This window comes from Galeopterus variegatus, unplaced genomic scaffold (genome assembly GCF_000696425.1).
Source record: "Galeopterus variegatus unplaced genomic scaffold, G_variegatus-3.0.2 Scaffold5139, whole genome shotgun sequence".
In the NCBI taxonomy this organism is placed as follows: domain Eukaryota; kingdom Metazoa; phylum Chordata; class Mammalia; order Dermoptera; family Cynocephalidae; genus Galeopterus; species Galeopterus variegatus.
Window position 1 is genome coordinate 85,313 of NW_007731250.1, and position 20,709 is coordinate 106,021.

Below are 20,709 nucleotides of genomic sequence, written 5' to 3' on the forward strand. Positions count from 1 at the left end.
AACATTAGTCATCTTTTCATAAGTCGGAACAATACTCTTTGGAATCCAGCAAACAAATCAAACAGAGAAGGGAAATAAAAGATGACACCAGCTGTGCTACCAAAAGACAAATCCAAGATGAATCTGAAGACCCAGTTCACTGGCATCATTAAAGGTATGTGGAAATGACAGTCCCTCTACATCTCTTGCCTGCTGTTTTCAGCTTCAACTTGGCATCCTTGCTATTTTCCTCAAGGTAGTGAATCCATGGCCCTTAATCTAATAATGCTCATAGGTTGTACTTGGAATAAGATAAAAACTGGTAGGCATAACTGACTTATGTTATAACTGACTTGTTTCTTTCATTTTTGGTAAATGCATGTTGCAATACAAAAGCATAGACTCTGAAGCCCGATAGACCTGAGTTAAAATCCTTGCTGTACTGTTTATTGGTCATAATAAACAAGTGAGCTTGAGCAAATTGCTTAATATTTTGGAGGCTAACAATCCTCATCTATAGGAGGGGTCTTCAAAAAGTTTATGAAAAGAATTGTATTATCTTTTAATTCTCTTTTTCCATGAACTTTTTGAAGTAACCTCGTAAAGTGAAGATAATAACTGTATTTACTTCATAGGGTTATGGCAAGTACTTTATGAAATAATAGGGGTAAAGTGCTAAGTACAGTGCTTGTTGCAGTAAATGCTCAGTAAATGGCAACTATTATTGTATTATTTTTAAGTATCAACTGAAGCATTTTTCAGACCTCATCATGTCAAATCAAAGTTAAATCTTAAGTCTTGAAGTATATTTAGGTGTTCTTACAGGTAGTTCTGCTTGGGTTGATTGGGTTTGGGGTATGTCAAAAGAAAACTATAGATAGAGGATATATCAGGAATGTAATATAAGTGAAAACTAAGCTAATTATGATTTTTAAAATTGTGTTTTAGATCTATGGATGTCTTCAGCAAGGAATGTGGAAATTTTCCTGTAAAGATACCAACAGGGAGAAAACAAAGCTTCAGATCTTTCTTCTCATGTTATCACTGAATTGCTTTTTAAAAATGATACCACAGATGCTTGGATTTCTGTCATCCTGACTGAATGAATCCGAGCAAGCTTCATTTAACTAGCAAAATCCTGAAGGAAGACCTTAACTGCACTTATATACCATCCTTAAATTGTTCAGGAGCATGAATGGATTGTGGACTCTCACTGACTTGTGTCTTATGAAACAAGCTCTGGCTAAAAAACTGTATTAGATTCTGGAAGCTGCAGTCATTCTGTCTGTTTTGAGGAAATCCTATGGATCTATGGCAGAGTAGAGCCAAAGCTCCAGACCAAGATGAGTGGAGAGCACTTGGAAAGTGTTTTGAATTAAAGCCTAGTATCTTTTCCCTTCTATTATAGTTAAAGTTTTACACATTGACTCATTTAAGTCTTTAACATAGAGTGAAACCAAATCATCTTGCCCATGGTTTCATAGCTAGTGAGTGCTGTTGTTAAGACCTTGTACTTGGTTAGTTTGGCCTCAGATACTCTATTATTTCCATTTTTCTACCTTGATCTTTGCCTGTATTGCTTATGTAAGACACCTGTTTCTCCACCATCTTTGTTTTCTGCCAGTTGAAATTCACTGAGTCACTTTGTTTTTGTTGGGAATCAGGTTTTAAGGGACTTGTCTGTAAGTGAGCATGGTTACTGAAGTCTTGTAACTCTTCTTCATATTACTGTAAATGCAGTCTGTGGAGTCATGATTCTTAATTGTTCATATGAGCTATTGGAATTTTCTTTGCTGTCAAGATAGTGTAGGGAAGTATGAGGAGTGTTCAGGTCCAGATTGCTGAGTAAGTACATGCAGAGACCTCTCCTTTCCATTTCCAATACATGAGAGTAATGAATGAACACTAATTCTTTTAAATATAAGGATACATAGACAGTGGTGGGCCAGGGATAGAAAAGAAATCTATAATAATAAGAGAAGGATAAAGCATGCCATATCTTTGTCAAGAGATTGCATTTGGGCTTTCTACGTGAAGTTGTGGGCTGGGACTAGGCTCCCCATTTATGATCTTAAAGCTGAAATAAATTTGCCTTACTACTATTAGACAGTGTCATTTGCCTTTGGGGAAAAAGTGGAATTACTGGACTGACAATAAGAACGGGGCCTGGACTATATTCAGGTCTGGTATCTTGAAGGGCAAAACCCCCAAACTCCTAATACAGGACTTGGTTTAAGTTGTATAGTCCAGATGATTGTGCTAAAGGAACCATGAAACCGTGAAACAATCTGACACTGAATATGGTATAGGGAAAGATCATTCAAGATAAAATGAAATCCATGTGAAGAAATCCACTGCCATGAGATAATCAGCAGACCTAACAAATGGTAGAATTCACACGCAAGGAAAAAGACATAGTAGGGCAATCTGAAAAGGGATTTAATGTTTATGATTTTCAGAAGGATAAAAGAAGGGAATAACATCCTTAGGAGAAGAACATCAGATTATTAACATAACACTTACCCCAATGAAAAATAAAAAGTAGGGAATCTTTACAATGAAAACTATAATAATTTGAGTTTTAAAAGTCAAATAAGTTGGATAAACTAATGAACTAGACAAGCAGAAGAGACCTTATGAATTGAAAAATAGAAATGAGACTGATCACAAAATATAGAAACCAGCAAGGCAACATGGATCAAGGAGGTCCAATATAGGTCCAATAGGAATTCTAGAAGGAAATATTAGAAGAGATAGAGAAAGGAAATAGATAATGCTAAGAATTTTTCATACTTAAAGACGTGATTTTTCTGCATCTACTGAAAAGAAAAAAAGAATTAGATATGAGCCCTCAAATTGAAGAAGCTTATGAAGTGCGAGATCAACTCCTAGTTATATTATAATAAAACTGTAGAATGTTGAGGATAAAGAGGAAATCTTAAAAGCTATGTGGAGAGACTACTTGTGGAAAATTATGATCTAAAGTAAACAAACTTCTACAACAACAGTAGATGTTGGAAAACTATAGTAAAGGTGTTGAGGGAAAGATATTGTCAAAGAAGAATTTCACATCAAGCAAAACTCATTCCAGAGTGAAGGTGAAATAAAGATATTTTCAGATATAAGGGACCTCTTGTATCAAGAATGCCTTTGGATGAAAGTAACAGAACACCCAACTTATAGTGGCTAACTAATAAAGGCATCTAATAACTAAATAATAAATCTGGGGGTAAGAGATTCCATGAACCATTAATTGGCTTGATAATAATTTGGCATCTGGGTAATTCTTATAATCTCAAGATGGCTGTCTCAGTTTCTAGCATCATCCCTCACATTATAGTAACCAAAGCAAGAACGAAAGTGGCAGATGGAAATGGGCCTTCTTTTGTGCTTGTTTCTTACCAGGGATGAAAATCTTTCTCAGAAATCCTTCAGCAGAATTTTCCTCAAATTTTAGTGGCCAGACTGGTTGCTACTAGTTCAGTCACTGGCAGAAGGGAATAGGAATCCTATGACTAGCTTGAACTGCTATGATACATTCCCTGGGATCAAACACATTGCCAACCTAACAGATCAGGGGGTTATTTTAGTAAACAAGAGGGTGAAGTGGTTGAGTCCTCCACACATGGTCAGTAGTTACCTCTCTCTGGCAAAAAGTATTTGGTCCCATATTTAAGGGCCATTATACTAGTTTTGCAAATATAAAGGCTTCTGATGGAATGGAAAATTTTTATGTGCGCTCTATAGACTCAAAAAGACATTTGTTGGGCCGGCCCGGTGGCGCACTGGATAAGTGCGCCGCTTGGGAAGTGCGGCGGCGCTCCCGCCCGAGGGTTCGGATCCCACATACAGACCGGTTCCCGCTCACTGGCTGAGCGAGGCGCGGGAGCAACACCGAGGGTTGCGATCCTGTTGCCGGACACGGAAAAAGACAAAAGACAAAAAAAAAAAAAGAAGACATTTGTTGCTTTCACATTGAAACAATTCGCACCGCGCTCAGCCAGTGAGCGCACCAGCCATCCCTATATAGGATCCGAACCCGCGGCCTCGGTGCTCCCAGCACCGCACTCTCCCAAGTGAGCCATGGGGTTGGCCCACATTGAAACAATTCTTGAACATCTATTTGGCAGCTACAGTGTTCTGTTACTTTGACATTAAATGCACTGTTATTTTGATTGTTTTCACCAAGACAGTGTGAAGAAACAGGTATGTTTGGCAAATATGAATGATAATATACTCATTATTTTACTGACAGCTGCCCAGGATGCCAGTGAAAATGTAATCTGTGTAAGGTGATGATGGTGTATCATTTGATCATAAACAACTATCTTGTAAGGTATTTTGTATTATTATCATTTTACAGATGAGAAAATTGAGGCACATCAAGGTTAATAAGTGTCTGCAAATGACAGCTAATAATGTAATGGTGGTAGGACTTAAATTTTAGGTGTTTAGTTTCTAAATCTAATAATGCTCTTGTAGCCCCCAAATTGAATGCATATATAAACTTTTATTTATTTTGATAAAAAGCTCTTAAAGGAAGATGAAGTAGAAGGCAAAAATAATTTGTATGTGCTCTGTTCACCTGATACTAGCATTAAAGAGGCTTAGATTTTAATTAGTTTCTATAATATTTTAAGCATCATTGCAGGTGAGAGGAACAAGGACAGAAAGACCTTGTGGTACTAGAGTGAATGTAAGAAAACAAAGACCTCCACTTCTGTGTTGTACTTCAGGATAGATGTAGAGAGAACACAAGCTTTGTGTTCAGACACACCTGGTTTCAAATCTTGGCCTGACCTTGGGCAAATCATGTAACCTCTCTGAGCCTTTTTACATTTACAAGTAAAATAGGGATAATCACCTCTTCCTTGTTTTTTTGTAAGAATGAACTGACATGGTGGTTTCTAGGAGACAGCAAACATGTAGTGCATGGTAGCTATTATATTATTATTTTACAATAACACATTCATTAAAGTTTAAAGGTGAAGTTTTTAAGATGCTGTTTTGTGATAGTTCTCTTGACAGTTTTTTTTCCCAAAGTACTTTAGCTATTTTAGTTTTGCAAATTTAGCTAACTGTATATGTATTAGGCACTTAGGGATATACATTAGAACTATGAGTTGCTTGTGTTTTGCCACTTATTATCTCTTGGCTTGCTTTGACTTCATAAATGTTCTCCTTCCCCCAATTGTAGGTCCTATGGCAGTGTATACAAAGCTATTCATAAAGAGACCGGTCAGATTGTTGCTATTAAGCAAGTTCCTGTGGAATCAGACCTGCAGGAGATAATCAAAGAAATCTCTATAATGCAGCAATGTGACAGGTAAAGGCACGTGGGCTTTCTTTGGAGAGGGCGTGGTTTTGAATTTTCTGTGATTATTTAGAGTTTGACACATAGAGATGCATTTTCTTAAATATTTTACAGAAGGGAAAATTTAATGGAATCACTATGCATGTTCTTTACAGAAAAAAAAATAGTGAAAAAGTTTGTATGTTTTTGTAGCTAAACTTTTACAGTTTCTATTTCTGCATAGTTTTTTTTTGTTGTTTTCTTCAGTAAACCCTTTTAGAAACTAGGAAGAGGCAGAAGGTGGTACTTGCTTTTTTTTTTTTTTTTTTTATAGTGATCTCTTTTACTTCCTATTGAGAAAACATTTCTGCAGAGATAGCTAAGAAGAGATAATTCAAATGCTTTTTAGCTCTAGAAATCTTAGAATATCAGATAGGTCTATAAAAAAGTATTTATTTATGTATTACTACTCCTTCCTTTACATTAAAAAAATTATTCAAGCTAAGAGTAGTTAAGTATTTGATTTTTGAGGAACTTTGCCAAGTGCTGTAAGCAGGAAGTAAGGCCAAAAGGCGACCGCGGAACAGCACGTGGTTTGCTCTGAAATTCGGTAACAACATGGGTTCGTCACTGTGATGGGGCAAGCTTCCCCAGACTGTTTAGACTTGAAAGAAACACAAAGTTAGGGACAGTGCCAACTCTAGGGAGTTGGAAGGGGGGTGAAAAAGTCTTGCATTTGCGGCTGCATTAATTCTCCTGAATCTTTTTTGGTCACCAGACCAACTCAGTATCTCCTTTTTGTAATACTTCAACATTATCGCAGGTATCGTAGGGCTACTACCTACCGGGAAATTTGCTCTGGAGCCTCTAAGTCTCACAGACTTGTGAATGGGGGTCATTTCTCTTCTCCCTCCCTTTCTTTTTTTCTTTTTTTCTTTTTTTTTTTTTTTTATTTTTTTGGGGGCTACTACCTACCGGGAAATTTGCTCTGGAGCCTCTAAGTCTCACAGACTTGTGAATGGGGGTCATTTCTCTTCTCCCTCCCTTTCTTTTTTTCTTTTTTTCTTTTTTTTTTTTTTTCATATTTTTGTGGTTACTGTCTACTATATAAAACCTCCGTTTTTCCTGATTGGATTGACCAGATTAAGGTAGCAGTTTTCCTTTTCCTCTTCTATAAAATACATTATGGAAGCTCTTTCCAGTTGGCAGATTGGCACTTTGCCACTTTTGATAGACTCTGCAGGAGCTGTATTCCAAACAGAGTATAAAAATGCCTTTTAATTGAGGAGGAGATATTTTGAAGAGCCTACTCTGTGCTAAACACTGTAAGGAATACAAAAAATACAGGTCAGAGCCCTTGTACTGTGAAAATTTATAGACTCATTGGACAGGCCAGGGATATATATGTACAGGAAAATGTAGCAGACAATACAAGACTGTATAGAACATGTTCTGGCAGTAAGTAAGTAATTGCCTTGTAGTAATAGCTTGTAGTATTTAACTCCTATAAATACTACAGTTTAGGGAAGGGAGACCAAGTTTGTTGATCTGTACTTTAGAGACTTATTCATTCATTTCTTCATTAATGCTCATTTTGTGTGTGTGTGGTTTTTTTTCCTGCTGTCCTTATCATTGGCATGTTTCCCAAGGATAAGCAGCATTTGAAATTCTGAGAGTTAATGAAACTGAATTCATTTTAGCATCATCAGTTGTTATGCAACTTTTTTGGCCCTGATAACATTCTAGCCAGTTAAAGCTGGTAGCTCTCAGAGGGCAGATTATTTCATTTTAATGGGGTGTTTGACTTTTCTCTGAAATTTCTAGTATATCTCTCCTCAAGCTTAAGATCTAAAATTTCAGATCTGATCCTGAATATTTTTCTTTATAATAGATTGTAGTGTGATGTTTTTTTCTTATTACAAAGTGTATATTACTTAGAAAAAAAGCAAATGTAAAGAAGAAAATAAAATCACTTTTCATTTTGGAGAAGTTGTTGTTGCTAAATGCTGCTTGATGTACATATATATCCTTCCATGTCTCTTTTTTGGAGTTTTACTATGCTTACCATTTTGTAGCCTGCTGTTTTTGTGTTGTTGTTTTTTTTTTTTTGTAAAAAGGATATCTTGTGTTATCAAATATTCCCCTATAACATTTTTCAAGGATTCATGATATTCCATTATATGGCTATATCATTATTTTTTAAACTCCTGTTATCTAAATTTTAACTTTTATTAACAGTGCTGTGATGGTAATGTTGACCTAAAAGAAACTGAGGCCAAACATATAAAGTATAAAATTTATTGAACAAATATGACAGTTGAAACTATTGCTGGGTTCTAAGCAAGCGAGTGAGCCATGTGATTTACATTTGAAAAAGATAACTAGCTTCTGTGTAGATTGTGGTGGACATGAGTAGTAGAAGCAGGGGAAATCTTAGTCTTTTTTTTTTTTTGTCTTAATAAGAAAAATAGAAATGATACCTATATTAAGTATTTACAAAGCATAGAATTTATTGAACCAATGTGACAATTGCATAGGTCAGGTAGCCCTGAGAAATGTGCTCCGAAGAGAGCCAGCAGAGCTTAGCATTTCATAATCACAAGAAGGGGGAAGGATCAAAGGAGAGAGAGAGAGAGAGGACAGCCCTGCCTAATTACTTCATCAGGGTTTCTATTGGTTATATGTAACGTCTAGATTTGGGGCTGTTACTAGTTACATCCTACATGCAGGGGTCTAGGGTAAGGGTTATAAGAGGCATTCTAGGTTATTTTATGGCTTTCTGGTGCCATTATGTCTGCTTTTAAATAAAAATGGTCTTATGATAATGTTGTCTATGACAGGTGGACAGATCTCCCAAGGCAATATAATTTAGCTGACCTGGTTAGAGCACAGTTTTGTATAAGCATCTGTTTCTTGAGCATCTGTATTTTTTCCTGAGAATAAATTGTAGACTTAGAAATGCTGGTTAAAGAACCCACCCATATTTGTACTTTTTAAACGTGTTACCTTCCAGAAAAGCTATACCGTTTTGCATTCTTATCAGGAGGTTGCCCATTTTAACCTTAAATATGAATAATTAATCTTTTGAGACGAAGAATTAATTTACATTTATTCAACAGCATGAATTAATAGAGATGTTTGAAGGCTATTCCGCTAATGTGTAATGTCTCTTTCTCTAGCCCTCATGTAGTTAAATATTATGGCAGTTATTTTAAGAACACAGACTTATGGATTGTTATGGAGTACTGTGGGGCTGGTTCTGTGTCTGATATCATTCGATTACGAAATAAAACGGTAAGTTACCTTCTGAAACAATGCCGCTGAGCTAGTCTCTTATGCTGCCGTCTTTTCTCTGGCCTTTTATTCATGTGCATTCTCTTACTACCCTATCTAGAGGTGACTGTCAGGTTTCCCCTTTTCCATGGTTATTTTTCTCTCTTTACTTTTTCACATCCTCTAAATGTGGCAGTTTTGACACCAACTCAATCCAGTGATTTTTTAGCATGATTTGACTATACAATTTTGGTTATGGAATGAAATTTAAATGTTAAATGTTAATATTTTAAATGGTGGTTGAGGAAGGTCATTTAGAAGAGGTAACACTTCAAGTAAGACATGAAGGAAAAGAAAGCTCTAAGACTCCTGAAGGAACATTCTAGATGGGTAATAACCAGTGCACTGACCTTGAGGCTGGAATGAGTTTGGCATGTTTAAGTGGTAGAAGGACACTGTAGATAGAAGGGAATAGGCAAAGAGGAAACTGTAGGAGGAAGTTAGACAAGTGGGCAGGGCTACATTATGTTGGGTATTGTAGGCAATGATAATGAGTTTGAATATTATTCCAAGTGCCATAGGAAACCATTGCTGGGTTCTAAGCAAGCAAGTGAGCCATCTGATTTACGTTTTAGAAAGATGACTAGCTATGAGTGGATATGAGTGGGTGGATATGAGTAGTAGAAGTAGAGGAAATCTTAGTCTTTAGGGTTTTTTTTGTCTTAATAAGGAAAATGGAAATGATACCCATATTAAGTATTTACAAAGTTGTGAAAATTAATTTAAATATGTAAAAATACTTTGTAAATTGTGAGGTGTTATGCAGATTATAAGGTGCAGGTTTTTTTTTTTTTTTTTTTCCTTTTTGTCTCTTTTTTCGTGTCTGGCAACGGATCGCAACCCTCAGTGTCGCGCCCGTACCGGACCGGGACCGGCAACGGGATCGCAACCCTCGGCGCTGCGCCCGCCCCTCGCTCAGCCAGTGAGCGGGAACCGGTCTGTATGTGGGATCCGAACCCTCGGCGGGAGCGCCGCCACGCTCCCAAGCGGTGCACTGTAGCAGTGTGCCCCCGGGCCGGCCCCAAGGTGCAGGTGTTTTAAAACTAATTTATAACTTTTTTTTTGGTGGCTGGCTACTACGGGCATCTGGACTTGGTGTTATAGCACTACAGTGTAAACAACAGAGCAGCCAGCCAGCCCTGATTTATAACTTTTGGATTATCCATACTACTATCTCCTTTTCTTAATTTATATTATTCAGTGTTAGTTTGTTTGCCTACACAAATAACAAATTCTTTAGCTAGGAATAATATCTTAACATGAGATATAATTAAAGAAGTCCCAAAGCTTGAATTATTTATTCAATTACAAATTTGGTTCCAGGGCCGCTTATATGCAGCATTAAGTTATTTTGTTTCGGGTATTTTATTTTATTTTATTTATTTATTTTATTTTTTTTTTACTTTTTTGTCTTTTTTCGTGACCGGTAACGGGATCGCAACCCTCAGTGTCGCTCCTGTACCGCGACCGGCAACAGGATCGCAACCCTCAGTGTCATGCCCGCACAGCGCTCAACCAGTGAGCAGACCGGTCTCTATATGGGACTTTTTTGTCTTTTTTCGTGACCGGTAACGGGATCGCAACCCTCAGTGTCGCTCCTGTACCGCGACCGGCAACAGGATTGCAACCCTCAGTGTCATGCCCGCACAGCGCTCAACCAGTGAGCAGACCGGTCTCTATATGGGATCCGAACCCTCGGCGGGAGCACCGCTGCACTTCCAAGCACCGCACTCTATCGAGTGCGCCACTGGGCCGGCCCAGTTTTGGGTATTTTAAAACAATTCAAAATTAATTTTGATGGTGCTTTTGGTGTTTTTTGATATCTTAATATTAGTTTATTATATTTATGTAATTTTTAACTATTAAGTGCTGATTATTAATTATTACACATTATTTTGCGAAATGTTATAACTCTGCACTGTCCAGAATGGTAGACTAGCCATGTGTGGTTATTGAGGACTTGAAATGTGGCTAGTGTGAATTGAGATGGGCTGTAAGTATAAAATACACACCAGAGTTTGAAGAATTATTATTTAAAAAGGTAAATCTTTAATTTTAAAAATATTGATTACATGGTGGAATGATGACATTTTGGATAAGTATAATTAAGTAAAATATATTATCAAAATTAATTTTGCTTTTCATTTTTTTGAATGTGGCTACTAGAAAATTAAAAATTATATTCGTGGCTCCCATTATATTTCTATTGGGCAGTAGTACCTCAACTGATTAGCTCAGCTGGTTAGAATAAGGAATTAGTAAATCAAACCATGAGTTTTGTTCTCTTAGGCCCCACAAGGTACCCCAAACTCTAGCTTGCTGCCTTGTCAGCAGTGTTTGCTTGGACATTAGTAAAAGCTCTGTCATTTATTAGCTCTGTGGGCTTTGGCACAAATTACTTAACTCATCTGTTCCTCAGCTTTCCTATCTATAAAATGGTGGTGATAATAATAATACCCCTACCTCATTTAGTTGTTATAAGTGTTAAATGAAATAGCAAAAATAGTGCCTAGCATAGATTAAACATTTAGTAACTGTTAAGCTATTTTTAATATTGCTAATATAGTGCCTGGCTCATAATAGGTGCTTTTAAATATTTGTTGATTGATTGATAGTATAGGAGGTATTAAACCATGGTGCCTTATATCACTTGATTTTGATGACACTCTTAAAGAAAGGTGATATTTTTATTTTACAGATTGAGAAACTGAGACTGGGCAAAGTTCAATAACTTCCTTAAGTCATACAGCTAGTAAATGGAGCTAAGAATAAAAGCTAGGTCTTTCTAATTCCAAGTCGTATATTGGTTTCTAGTCCCCAAGTCCTAAATATGAGTTGTTTGTTATAAGGAGAACTGAGTGAGAGTTTGCTGATTGAGTTTGTTTAGGACTGGGGTTGGATCTGTGCAAAGTCAACATTGGACTGATCAAATCTATGTCAGTCTCCATTCTCACTTTCATTTATGTATCATCATTCAACAAATATTTTTTTTTCGTGCCAGGGATACAAAAATAAGCAAATCAAAAGACATTTTTAATGTAGGTTATGTTTCTAACAGGGAAGACAGCACATAACTAGGATATAAATACCATATAGTATGTCAGATAGTGATATGCTATAGTGACAAATGAGGTAGGATAAGGGGATAGAGAGTGGGCTAGGAATAGAGTAGGGAAGGCCTCTCTGATTTTCTGATGAGGTGACATTTGGGTAGAGATATTGAAGTAAGGAAGTGTATTGTACAGATATCTGGATGAAGAGCATCATAGCAGAGAGAGCAAACGGTAAAAAGGCCCAGAAGAAAGAGTGTGCTTGGAGTGTTTGAGGAACAGCAAGGAGGCCCACATGGCTGAAACAGAATGAGCAAGGTAAAAAGTGGTAGAAGATGAATTAGGTAGCTGGGAGGCAGATCATATAAGGCCTTGGTAAGGAGTGGCTTTTGTTTTAAGTGACCTAGGAAGCATATCAGGTTTTAACCATATCCAGCTTACATTTTAAAGGCTCATTATGGCTGCTGTGTGGAAAATACATTGTAGAAGGTCAAAGGCAGAAGCAGTGAAACCAGTTGAGAGATCATTAGAATTTTTCAGACAGGACATCATGGTGACTTGGACCAGGGTGATATATTTTAAAGATGGAAAAGATTCAAGGATGACTTCAAGACTTTTTGCTGGAGACACTGAAAGAATAAAGTTACCTTTTACTGAGAGAGGAAGGACTGTGGGAAGAATAGTGTAGGTTAGGTGGGTACGAGGGAGAGGGGCAGGGTGGTGACAGGTATAAAGAATTTGATTTTTTTTTTTCCTTTTTGTCTTTTTCCGTGACTGGTAACGGGATCGCAACCCTCGGTGTCGCGCCCGTACCGTGACTGGCAACGGGATCGCAACCCTCGGTGTCGCGCCCGCACCGTGCTCAACCAGTGAGTGGACCGGTCTCTAAATGGGATCCGAACGCCGCCGCGCTCCCAAGTGCCGCACTCTACCGAGTGCGCCACTGGGCCGGCCCTAAAGAATTTGATTTTGACATACTGTGCCTATGATGCTTGCTAGGTATTCACTTGGAGATGTTGTGTAGTCAGATATATGAATCTGATGTTTGGGGAGACATGTGGTCTGGAAATACAACTTTGGGAGTGGTCAGTGTATTAATGGTATTACAAGCAGTCAAATGCTGTCCACAGGTTGAATTAGATCTTAGAAACCTGTTCAAGAAAAGAAGTTTGGATCGATTTTTTTTCCTTTTTTTTCTAATGTGCTTATGTAAACTGATAGAATTTGAAATTCTCATTCTTTTTTCAGTTAACAGAAGATGAAATAGCTACAATATTACAATCAACTCTTAAGGGACTGGAATACCTTCATTTTATGCGAAAAATACACCGAGATATCAAGGCGGGAAATATTTTGCTAAATACAGAAGGACATGCAAAACTTGCAGATTTTGGGGTAGCAGGTCAACTTACAGTAAGTAAAATTGTTGATAACTTTCAGCTCTGTCCTGAGAAGCAATTCCTTTTATTTACTTATTTAAAAAATATGATACTGTGTCTTAGCCTGGTTTTTTTTTTGGGGGGGGGGGGGGTATCTGGCTGATTATGGAGATCCGAACCCTTGACCTTGGTGTTGTCAGCACCACACTCTTAAGTGAGTTAACTGGCCAGCCCTCTTAGTCCATTTTGCATTGCTATAACAGAGTACCAGAGACTGGGTCATTTATAAAGAAAAGAAATTTATTTGTTACAGTTCTGGCATCTGGGAAGTCTAAGATTGGGCAGCTGCATCTGGTGAGGGTCTTCTTGCTGCATCATAACATGGCAAAAGGCATTACATGGTGAGAGAGCAAGAGCATGCCTGTCAGCTCAGGTCTCTCTTCCTCTCTTTATAAAGCCATCCGTCTCATCCTGGGGACCCCAGTCTGATGACTTTATCAACTCCTAATTACCTCCTGCAGGCCCCACCTCCAATCAACATATGAACTTGGATATTAAGTTCAACACATGAAATTTGGGGGACCCATTCAATTAAGCACTTGACTTAATTGTATTAGTAAAAATTTTAGAATAGGTCACAAAAGAGATAGTAGGTCATATTAGATCCTTTCCTGGAGTTCAGATCACATAGTTCAGCCTTGTTTAACTTTTATAAAAATGAAAACTAAAACAAAAAATGATAGAAGTTTAAATTCTATTATACTAAATCAGTGTATTTATAAGAGGAACAAAAATTAAATCCAACCTGCTTTCCTTGAATAAGACATCATCTCATCAAACTTCCAGGTAGTACTCAACAGTTACTGTACTGAAAACACTCTCCTCATTCTGGGATATAGTCTCTTTTTTCTCCTCCTACCTTACTAGTGCATGGCACTGAAAAAAGAAAAGACATGTTTTCAAAACAGGAAGTCTAGAATTATCTGATTTTTGTAAAATACATAAGTATATATGAAAATATGTACAGAAAAGTAGAAACAGTTCTGGACAGGTATACACTAAAATTTGCAACAATATTATATATCAAGTGGTTTTCTTGGGTGATAGAATGAACATATATATATATATAAGTACTTTGTTTAGAACTGGTATTATGTACAGTTTTTATTTTTTTAATTTATTTTTATTTATTTATTTATTTATTTTCCTTTTTGGTGTCCGGCAACGGATCGCAACCCTCAGTGTCGCGCCCGTACCAGACCGGGACTGGCAACGGGATCGCAACCCTCGGTGTTGCGCCAGCACCTCGCTCAGCCAGTGAGCGGGAACCGGTCTGTATGTGGGATCTGAACCCTCGGCGGGAGCGCCGCTGCGCTCCCAAGCGGCGCACTGTAGCAGTGCGCCACCGGGCCGGCCCTATTTTTTAATTTTAAATATGCCTAGGACATGTTAGAGAGTCTCATTTATTGCAATAGTGCAGAAATTGATTTGATGTTTAAAAAAAAATCAGAAGCTTAATATCATGATTTATGGGCCCTACAAAAGATTTTGTTGTTAACACACAAGTAAACATTACTAAACAATATTATCTAAACTACAATCCTAATAAGGAAACAAAATAGAAAAATACATCCTTCTGGTGCTGTATAGAAGATATAATGTTAAAATTAAGAATATTCATTACATTTAGTAATAATTTTAGTAATTGATTACTCAAAAATTACTTATAATATTATTATTGCTATATTGCCTGTCTTGGCACAATTTACCCTCCCTTTTAATGTATGTAATTTAGTGTTTTCAGTATATTCACAAAATTGTGCAACCATCACCACTATCTAATTCCAGAACATTTTCATCATGCCCCAAATAAACTGTACCCTTTAGCAGTCACTTCCCTGCCCCTCCAAACCCCTGGCAACCACCAATCTACTTTCTACAGATTTGCCTAATCTGAACATTTCATGTAAATAGAATCATACAATATGTGACCTTTTGTTTCTGGCTTCTTTCATTTAACATAATGTTTTCAAGGCTCATTCATGTTGTAGTACTTCATTCATTTTTATGGCTGACTAATATTTTATTATATGGATATACCAGCTTTTGTTTATCCATTAATTAGTTGAACATTTGGGTTGTTTCTCCTTTTTGACTATTATGAATAATGCTGCTGTGAAATTCTTGTACAGGTTTTTATGTGTACCTTTGTTTTTATAAGGTACAGAGTTGCTGGGTCATATAGTAGCTCTGTGTTTAACTTTTTTAAGGAACTGTCAAACGTTCCAAAATGGCTCACCATTTTACATTCCCACTGCTGATGTATGAGAGTTCTAATTTCTCCATATCTTTGCCACTGCTTACATACTTTCTTTTTGATCGTAGCCATCCTAGTGAGTGTGAAGTAGGATTTCTTTGTGGTTTCGATTGGCATTTTACTGGTGACTTTTGATGTTGAATATCTTTTCTTGTACTTACTGGATATCTGTATATCTTCTCTGGAGAAATGTCTATTCAAATCCTTTGCACATTTTTAATTGGCTTGTCTTTTTATGGTTGATCATAAGAGTTTTTTTTTTTATATATTTTAAATGCAGGTCTCTTATAAGGTACATGATTTGCAAATATTTTTCTTCCATTGTATGAATTGTCTTTTCACTGTCTTGATTTCTTTTGAAACACAAAATTTTTAAATTTTGGCGATTTTTCAGTTTATTTATTATTTATTTTGGTGCCTTGTACTTTTGTGTTTTGTTGTTTGGTGTCATATCTAAGAAACCGTTAGCAAATGCAGTATCATGAAGATTTACTCCTATGTTTTTTACATTTGGGTCTGTGATCTGTTTTGAGTTAATTTTCATTGTGTAATATAGACATGCAGTTTAATTCTCCTACATGTTGATATCCAGTTGTTTCAACACCATTTGTTGAAAAGATTACTGTTTCTTTGGTGAATTGTGTGTTGGCTTGCTTGTCAAAAATGAATTGATTATAAATGTATGGGTTTATTTCTGGGCTTTCAATTCTATTCCCTTAATGTAAGCATATGCCTGTTCTTATGCCAGTACCACACTGTCCTGATAACTGTAGCTTTGTAGAAAGGTTTGAAATCAGTTACGTGTCAGTCTTCCACGTTTGTTCTCTTTCAAGATTATTTTGGCAATTCTGGTTTGCTTGCATTTCCATATGAATTTTGGGGTCAGCTTGTTAATTTCTGGAAAAAGGCCATTGGGATTTTGATAAATCAATTTGAAAATATTGCCATCTTTACAGTATTAAATCTTCTCATCCATGAACACAGGATGTCTTTCTATTTATTTACATCTTCTTTAATTTTTTTAACGTTTTATAATTTGCAGTGTACAAGTCCTGCACATATTCGGTTAAGTTCATTCCTAAGTTGTTTATTGTTTTTGATCCCATTTAAATAGAATTGCTTTCTTTATTTTCAGATTATTCATTGCTAGTGTGTAGGAATACACTTGATTTTTGTATATTATCTTGTATCCTGCAACCTTCCTGAACTTATTTATTGATTCTTTTTTTAAATTTGCAATGAACACATGAGTTGTTTTGCTAAAGAAAAAACAGATTTTTTTTCTTCACTAAAATAAAGTGAGAGTGTAGTGTAGGGTGATTTGGCTGGACTGATTTGTTGGGAAACCTCCAGTGCTACTAAGTTTAGATTCCTCTTTGACTGGTCCCAGGTAGGGGTGGTGGTGATGATGGGGATTGTTTCAGCATTTGACGTAAAAATGCTCACTTAATGTTCCTGATTCACAAAGTTGCCCACACGTTCTACAGTCTAGAGATCCTTAATTTCGCCCTGTGGAGACTACACCTCCAGTCTAATGCCAGGTGGGGCAAGGGAAGCCCACAAGTTGCTTTATATGATAGGAGGGTCTAGGGCTCTAACTGCTTCTTAACTGTCTTTCAACCCAGTCGTCCTGTTTTTAGGTCCACTTTTACACCTCTTAACTGTACCTGATGCCACCAGTTTCTAAGTCTTTTGGTAGGGTTATTGTTACCATCAACCTGTTTCCCTGTTTTCCCAGCAACTAATTCAAGATTCCGTTTTATAGGCTGTTCAGTAGGTTGCCACTTGGCCATCTGCTTTCCAACTGAAAAATTTTTTTGGCTGTGGTTTCTTTCCTCTTTATTTTTTGTTCTTGTGGATTTATTCCTTTTAAAAAAAAGCCCTTTAGTATCTTTTTAGTGGGTTTTGGTAGGGATTGAAAATAAAATGTATTCAATCTGTCATCTTTCCCCAGAAATCTACAATATTATTTCTGGTGGTAACATGGGTACCTTGTTGTATGGATGTACCATTATTTAACTTATTTTCTACAGTTGGATGTTGGGTGCCCATTTAGGTTGCTTTCAGTATTTCTACCATCATAAACATAATCTCTGTGATAAATATCCTTGCAACTAAACTTTTCAGCATTTCCTTGAGTATATCTTTAGGTTAATTTCTTTACATTGGAATATGGGCCAGAAAAAATGTGAAATTTTAAGCCTTTTGATGAATATTGCCAAAATGCTTCTAGAAGGGAACAGTTTCTGCTTCCAACTGCAGTATATAGATGTGCCCATTTTCCCTCATACTTGCCAGTACTGGATGGGCAATAAATTGTATCTTCCTTACCATTTTCAGAGTAATTAAAATATTATTGCATTTGATTATTGGCCATTTGTAATTAGTTGTTTGTAAATGAACTGTTCATCTTATTGTCAATTTTTCTAATCGAATGTTGGACCTTTTTAAAAAATCTGTTTGTTTAAAAAGATAAGCCAAAACTGAAAAAAATTATGTTAAAATTGTTAATCTTTTGTTGTGTATGTTGAAATATCTTTCCTAGTTTGCTAGTTGTCTTTTAATATAAATTATATTTTGGTTTTTTTTTTTTTTTTCCTTTTTGTCTTTTTTTTTTCGTGACCGGCAACAGATCGCAACCCTCAGTGTCAAGCCCGTACCGGCCCAGGACCGGCAACAGGATTGCAACCCTTGGTGTTGTGCCCGCACCTCGCTCAGCCAATGAGCGGCCGGTCTGTATGTGGGATCCGAACCCTCGGCGGGAGCGCCGCCGCGCTCCCAAGCGGCGCACTGTAGCAGTGCACCACCGGGCCGGCCCATAGTTTGGGTTTTTTTTTTGCATAGAGAAGTTTCCAAATTGTACATAGAAAAATCCATCTATCCTTTATCTTATGGTTTTTGTCTTCGATGTCATGCTTAAAAGTTTTGATGTCATGCTCCAACATTATATAACTGTCCATCTATACTTTCTTTTAGTACTCTTTTGGGTTTTATTTTTAATGTTTAAAATTTCAATCCATTTGAACTTATTTTGAAGAAAGTATAAGGTGAAAATTTAAGTGTAGAATTTTACAAATGACTAGACAGATGCCCAGTTCTTTTCTTTTTTCTGGCATAATCTCTTCTTTGTTTGCTGATTTAAAATGACAGTTATATTATACATATATATGAAGGGTCTTCAAAAAGTTCATAGAAAAATTTGTATTTGCTTTTAATTCTATTTTGCCACGAGCTTTTTGAAGTACCCTCGTGTGTGTACTCCACAGTCTGTTTCTGGATTTCATATTTTCCTGTTGCTATGCTATTGTACTAACGTAATTTTTTTTTTTTTTTAAAAGATGACCGGTAAGGGGATCTTAACCCTTGACTTGGTGTTGTCCGTAATAACTTCGTATAGCATACATTATACGAAGTTATACGAATTTCGTTTTGTCATGTACCTTTGTATTGAGGATTTGTCCCTTAAGGGAGCATCTTTTTGTAGAGAACTCTTATTGGATCCCCACTTAGGATTGGCCTCAGGGTTTTTTCCTGTCTTCTGCGTTCATAATACCCATAAAAATGGAGGCTCAGGCTATCCAGGGTGTTTCAGAGAAGAGGCAGTTTTGCAATTCACTCATCTCCAAGGTCTTCTACTTTCATTTGTTTGGGGTATTAACGTAATTTTGTAATACAGATCTAGTTGGGGTTAATATCCACTTGTTGCAATTAATTTTTTAAAAATTCTAGCTATTCAAGTATTTGTTTATAATTGAAATAACCCAGTGAAAACAACTTTACCACCATTTGAAACCACCCCTGCAAATTTGAAGCTTTAGGGCTAAGGAAATGACTTAGCAGTAAGTTAGTTCCTGTGTTAATTTTTTACATGGGACCAACAGAGTGAGATCAAATTAAAAGTATTACCTGTCATTTGCTCCTGACTGACATAACCTAAGTCACAGGTATTTCAGAAGGAACATGGGTGATCATGATGGGAAATCCTTTTGCATATTTAGTTCTGTTTTAAAATCCTTCTCTTCCTAGAGTACAGGAACTGTAGGAAGGTTCTCTTTCAATAGGGCCATGCCATTCGGGGAAAGTATGAAAGTGATTATTTGCCATAGTATTTACTGTATCTACATATTCTTTAAGCCACAAACTAAGACTTTTTATATATCATTTTAAAATATATTTTTAAGTTTCCTGATTGCACATGTGATACATGCTCATGTAAACCATCAGAATGTTATAGAAATATATGGGATGGAAAGTAAAAGTCCTTAGTGATTCTGCCATCTAGATATAACTGTTGTTGATAGTTTGGTGTATATTTCTCCAGGTTTTTTTAATGATATAACAGTATTTCTTCTTCTTAGTTGTTTTATTATTATGATCATTGTTATATGTGTTTTCCTTTCACAAAAACAGGGCAATTTTATATATAATGCAACCTATTTTTTTTGCTTCCTAATGTATCTTGTACATTTTTTCCATACTGGGAAAAATATATATCGTCTTTATTTTTTTCTTTTTAATGTGGTATTTCAATGTATGGATATTTATTGTATTTAACTTATTCCCTTTTGATGGTCATTTGAGTTGTTTCCTTTTTCTCCCTTCCCCCCATTGTAAACATTCCTACAGTCCTTGTGCTTATGTCTTGCACATAAGATAAATATCTAGATAAGATAAATATTTAGAAATAGGTTTAGATCAAAGGGTATGGACATTTAAAAGCTTAATGAGTGTTGCCAATCTGCCAACTAAAAAGTTGTACCAATTTATACTCCAGTAACATTGTATTTCAGTGCCTGTTTCAGCACTAGTTATAATTAAATTAAGAAATTTTTGTCAATCTTATTTTAGTTTGTGTTTTAATAAGTGATCGAGAATCATTTTATGTTTCTTGGTCATTTGAATTTTTTTTGTGACTTGCTTGATTATGCCTTATGTATGGTTTTTATATGTATTGTAAGTACAAGGCATTTTTTATTGTTGGAAAAATCTCTTTTCCTCGGTTGTTTTAATGCTTCGTATTGGTATATCCTTTTTCTTTTTTAGGATACCATGGCCAAGCGGAATACAGTGATAGGAACACCATTTTGGATGGCTCCAGAAGTGATTCAAGAAATTGGGTACAACTGTGTGGCAGATATCTGGTCGCTGGGAATAACTGCCATAGAAATGGCTGAAGGAAAGCCTCCTTATGCTGATATCCATCCAATGAGGGTAAGGAAATGGACAGGAAACCAGTGGGGTGGTTAGTTCCTGATTATCATTAGAAAGTTAGTTCAATGGCTTACTTGGTTAGGTTCCAAACAATAAATGAATTAATTGTATATAATTGACGTGTCACTGTAGGTGATAGACTTGCAC

At 36.4% G+C, this 20,709-nt stretch overlaps 1 protein-coding gene across 2 annotated transcripts in view; it reads left to right on the forward strand.

Annotated features, from left to right (window-relative positions):
* The window catches only part of STK4 (serine/threonine kinase 4), a 68,950-nt gene that overhangs the window by 6,455 nt on the left and 41,786 nt on the right, over positions 1-20,709 (forward strand). For both annotated transcript variants that reach the window (XM_008588982.1, XM_008588983.1), the window contains exons 3-6: positions 5,177-5,305; positions 8,452-8,566; positions 12,904-13,068; positions 20,395-20,562. In XM_008588982.1, coding sequence (XP_008587204.1) covers positions 5,177-5,305; positions 8,452-8,566; positions 12,904-13,068; positions 20,395-20,562 — 577 coding nt within the window. The remainder of the gene's footprint in view (positions 1-5,176; positions 5,306-8,451; positions 8,567-12,903; positions 13,069-20,394; positions 20,563-20,709) is intronic.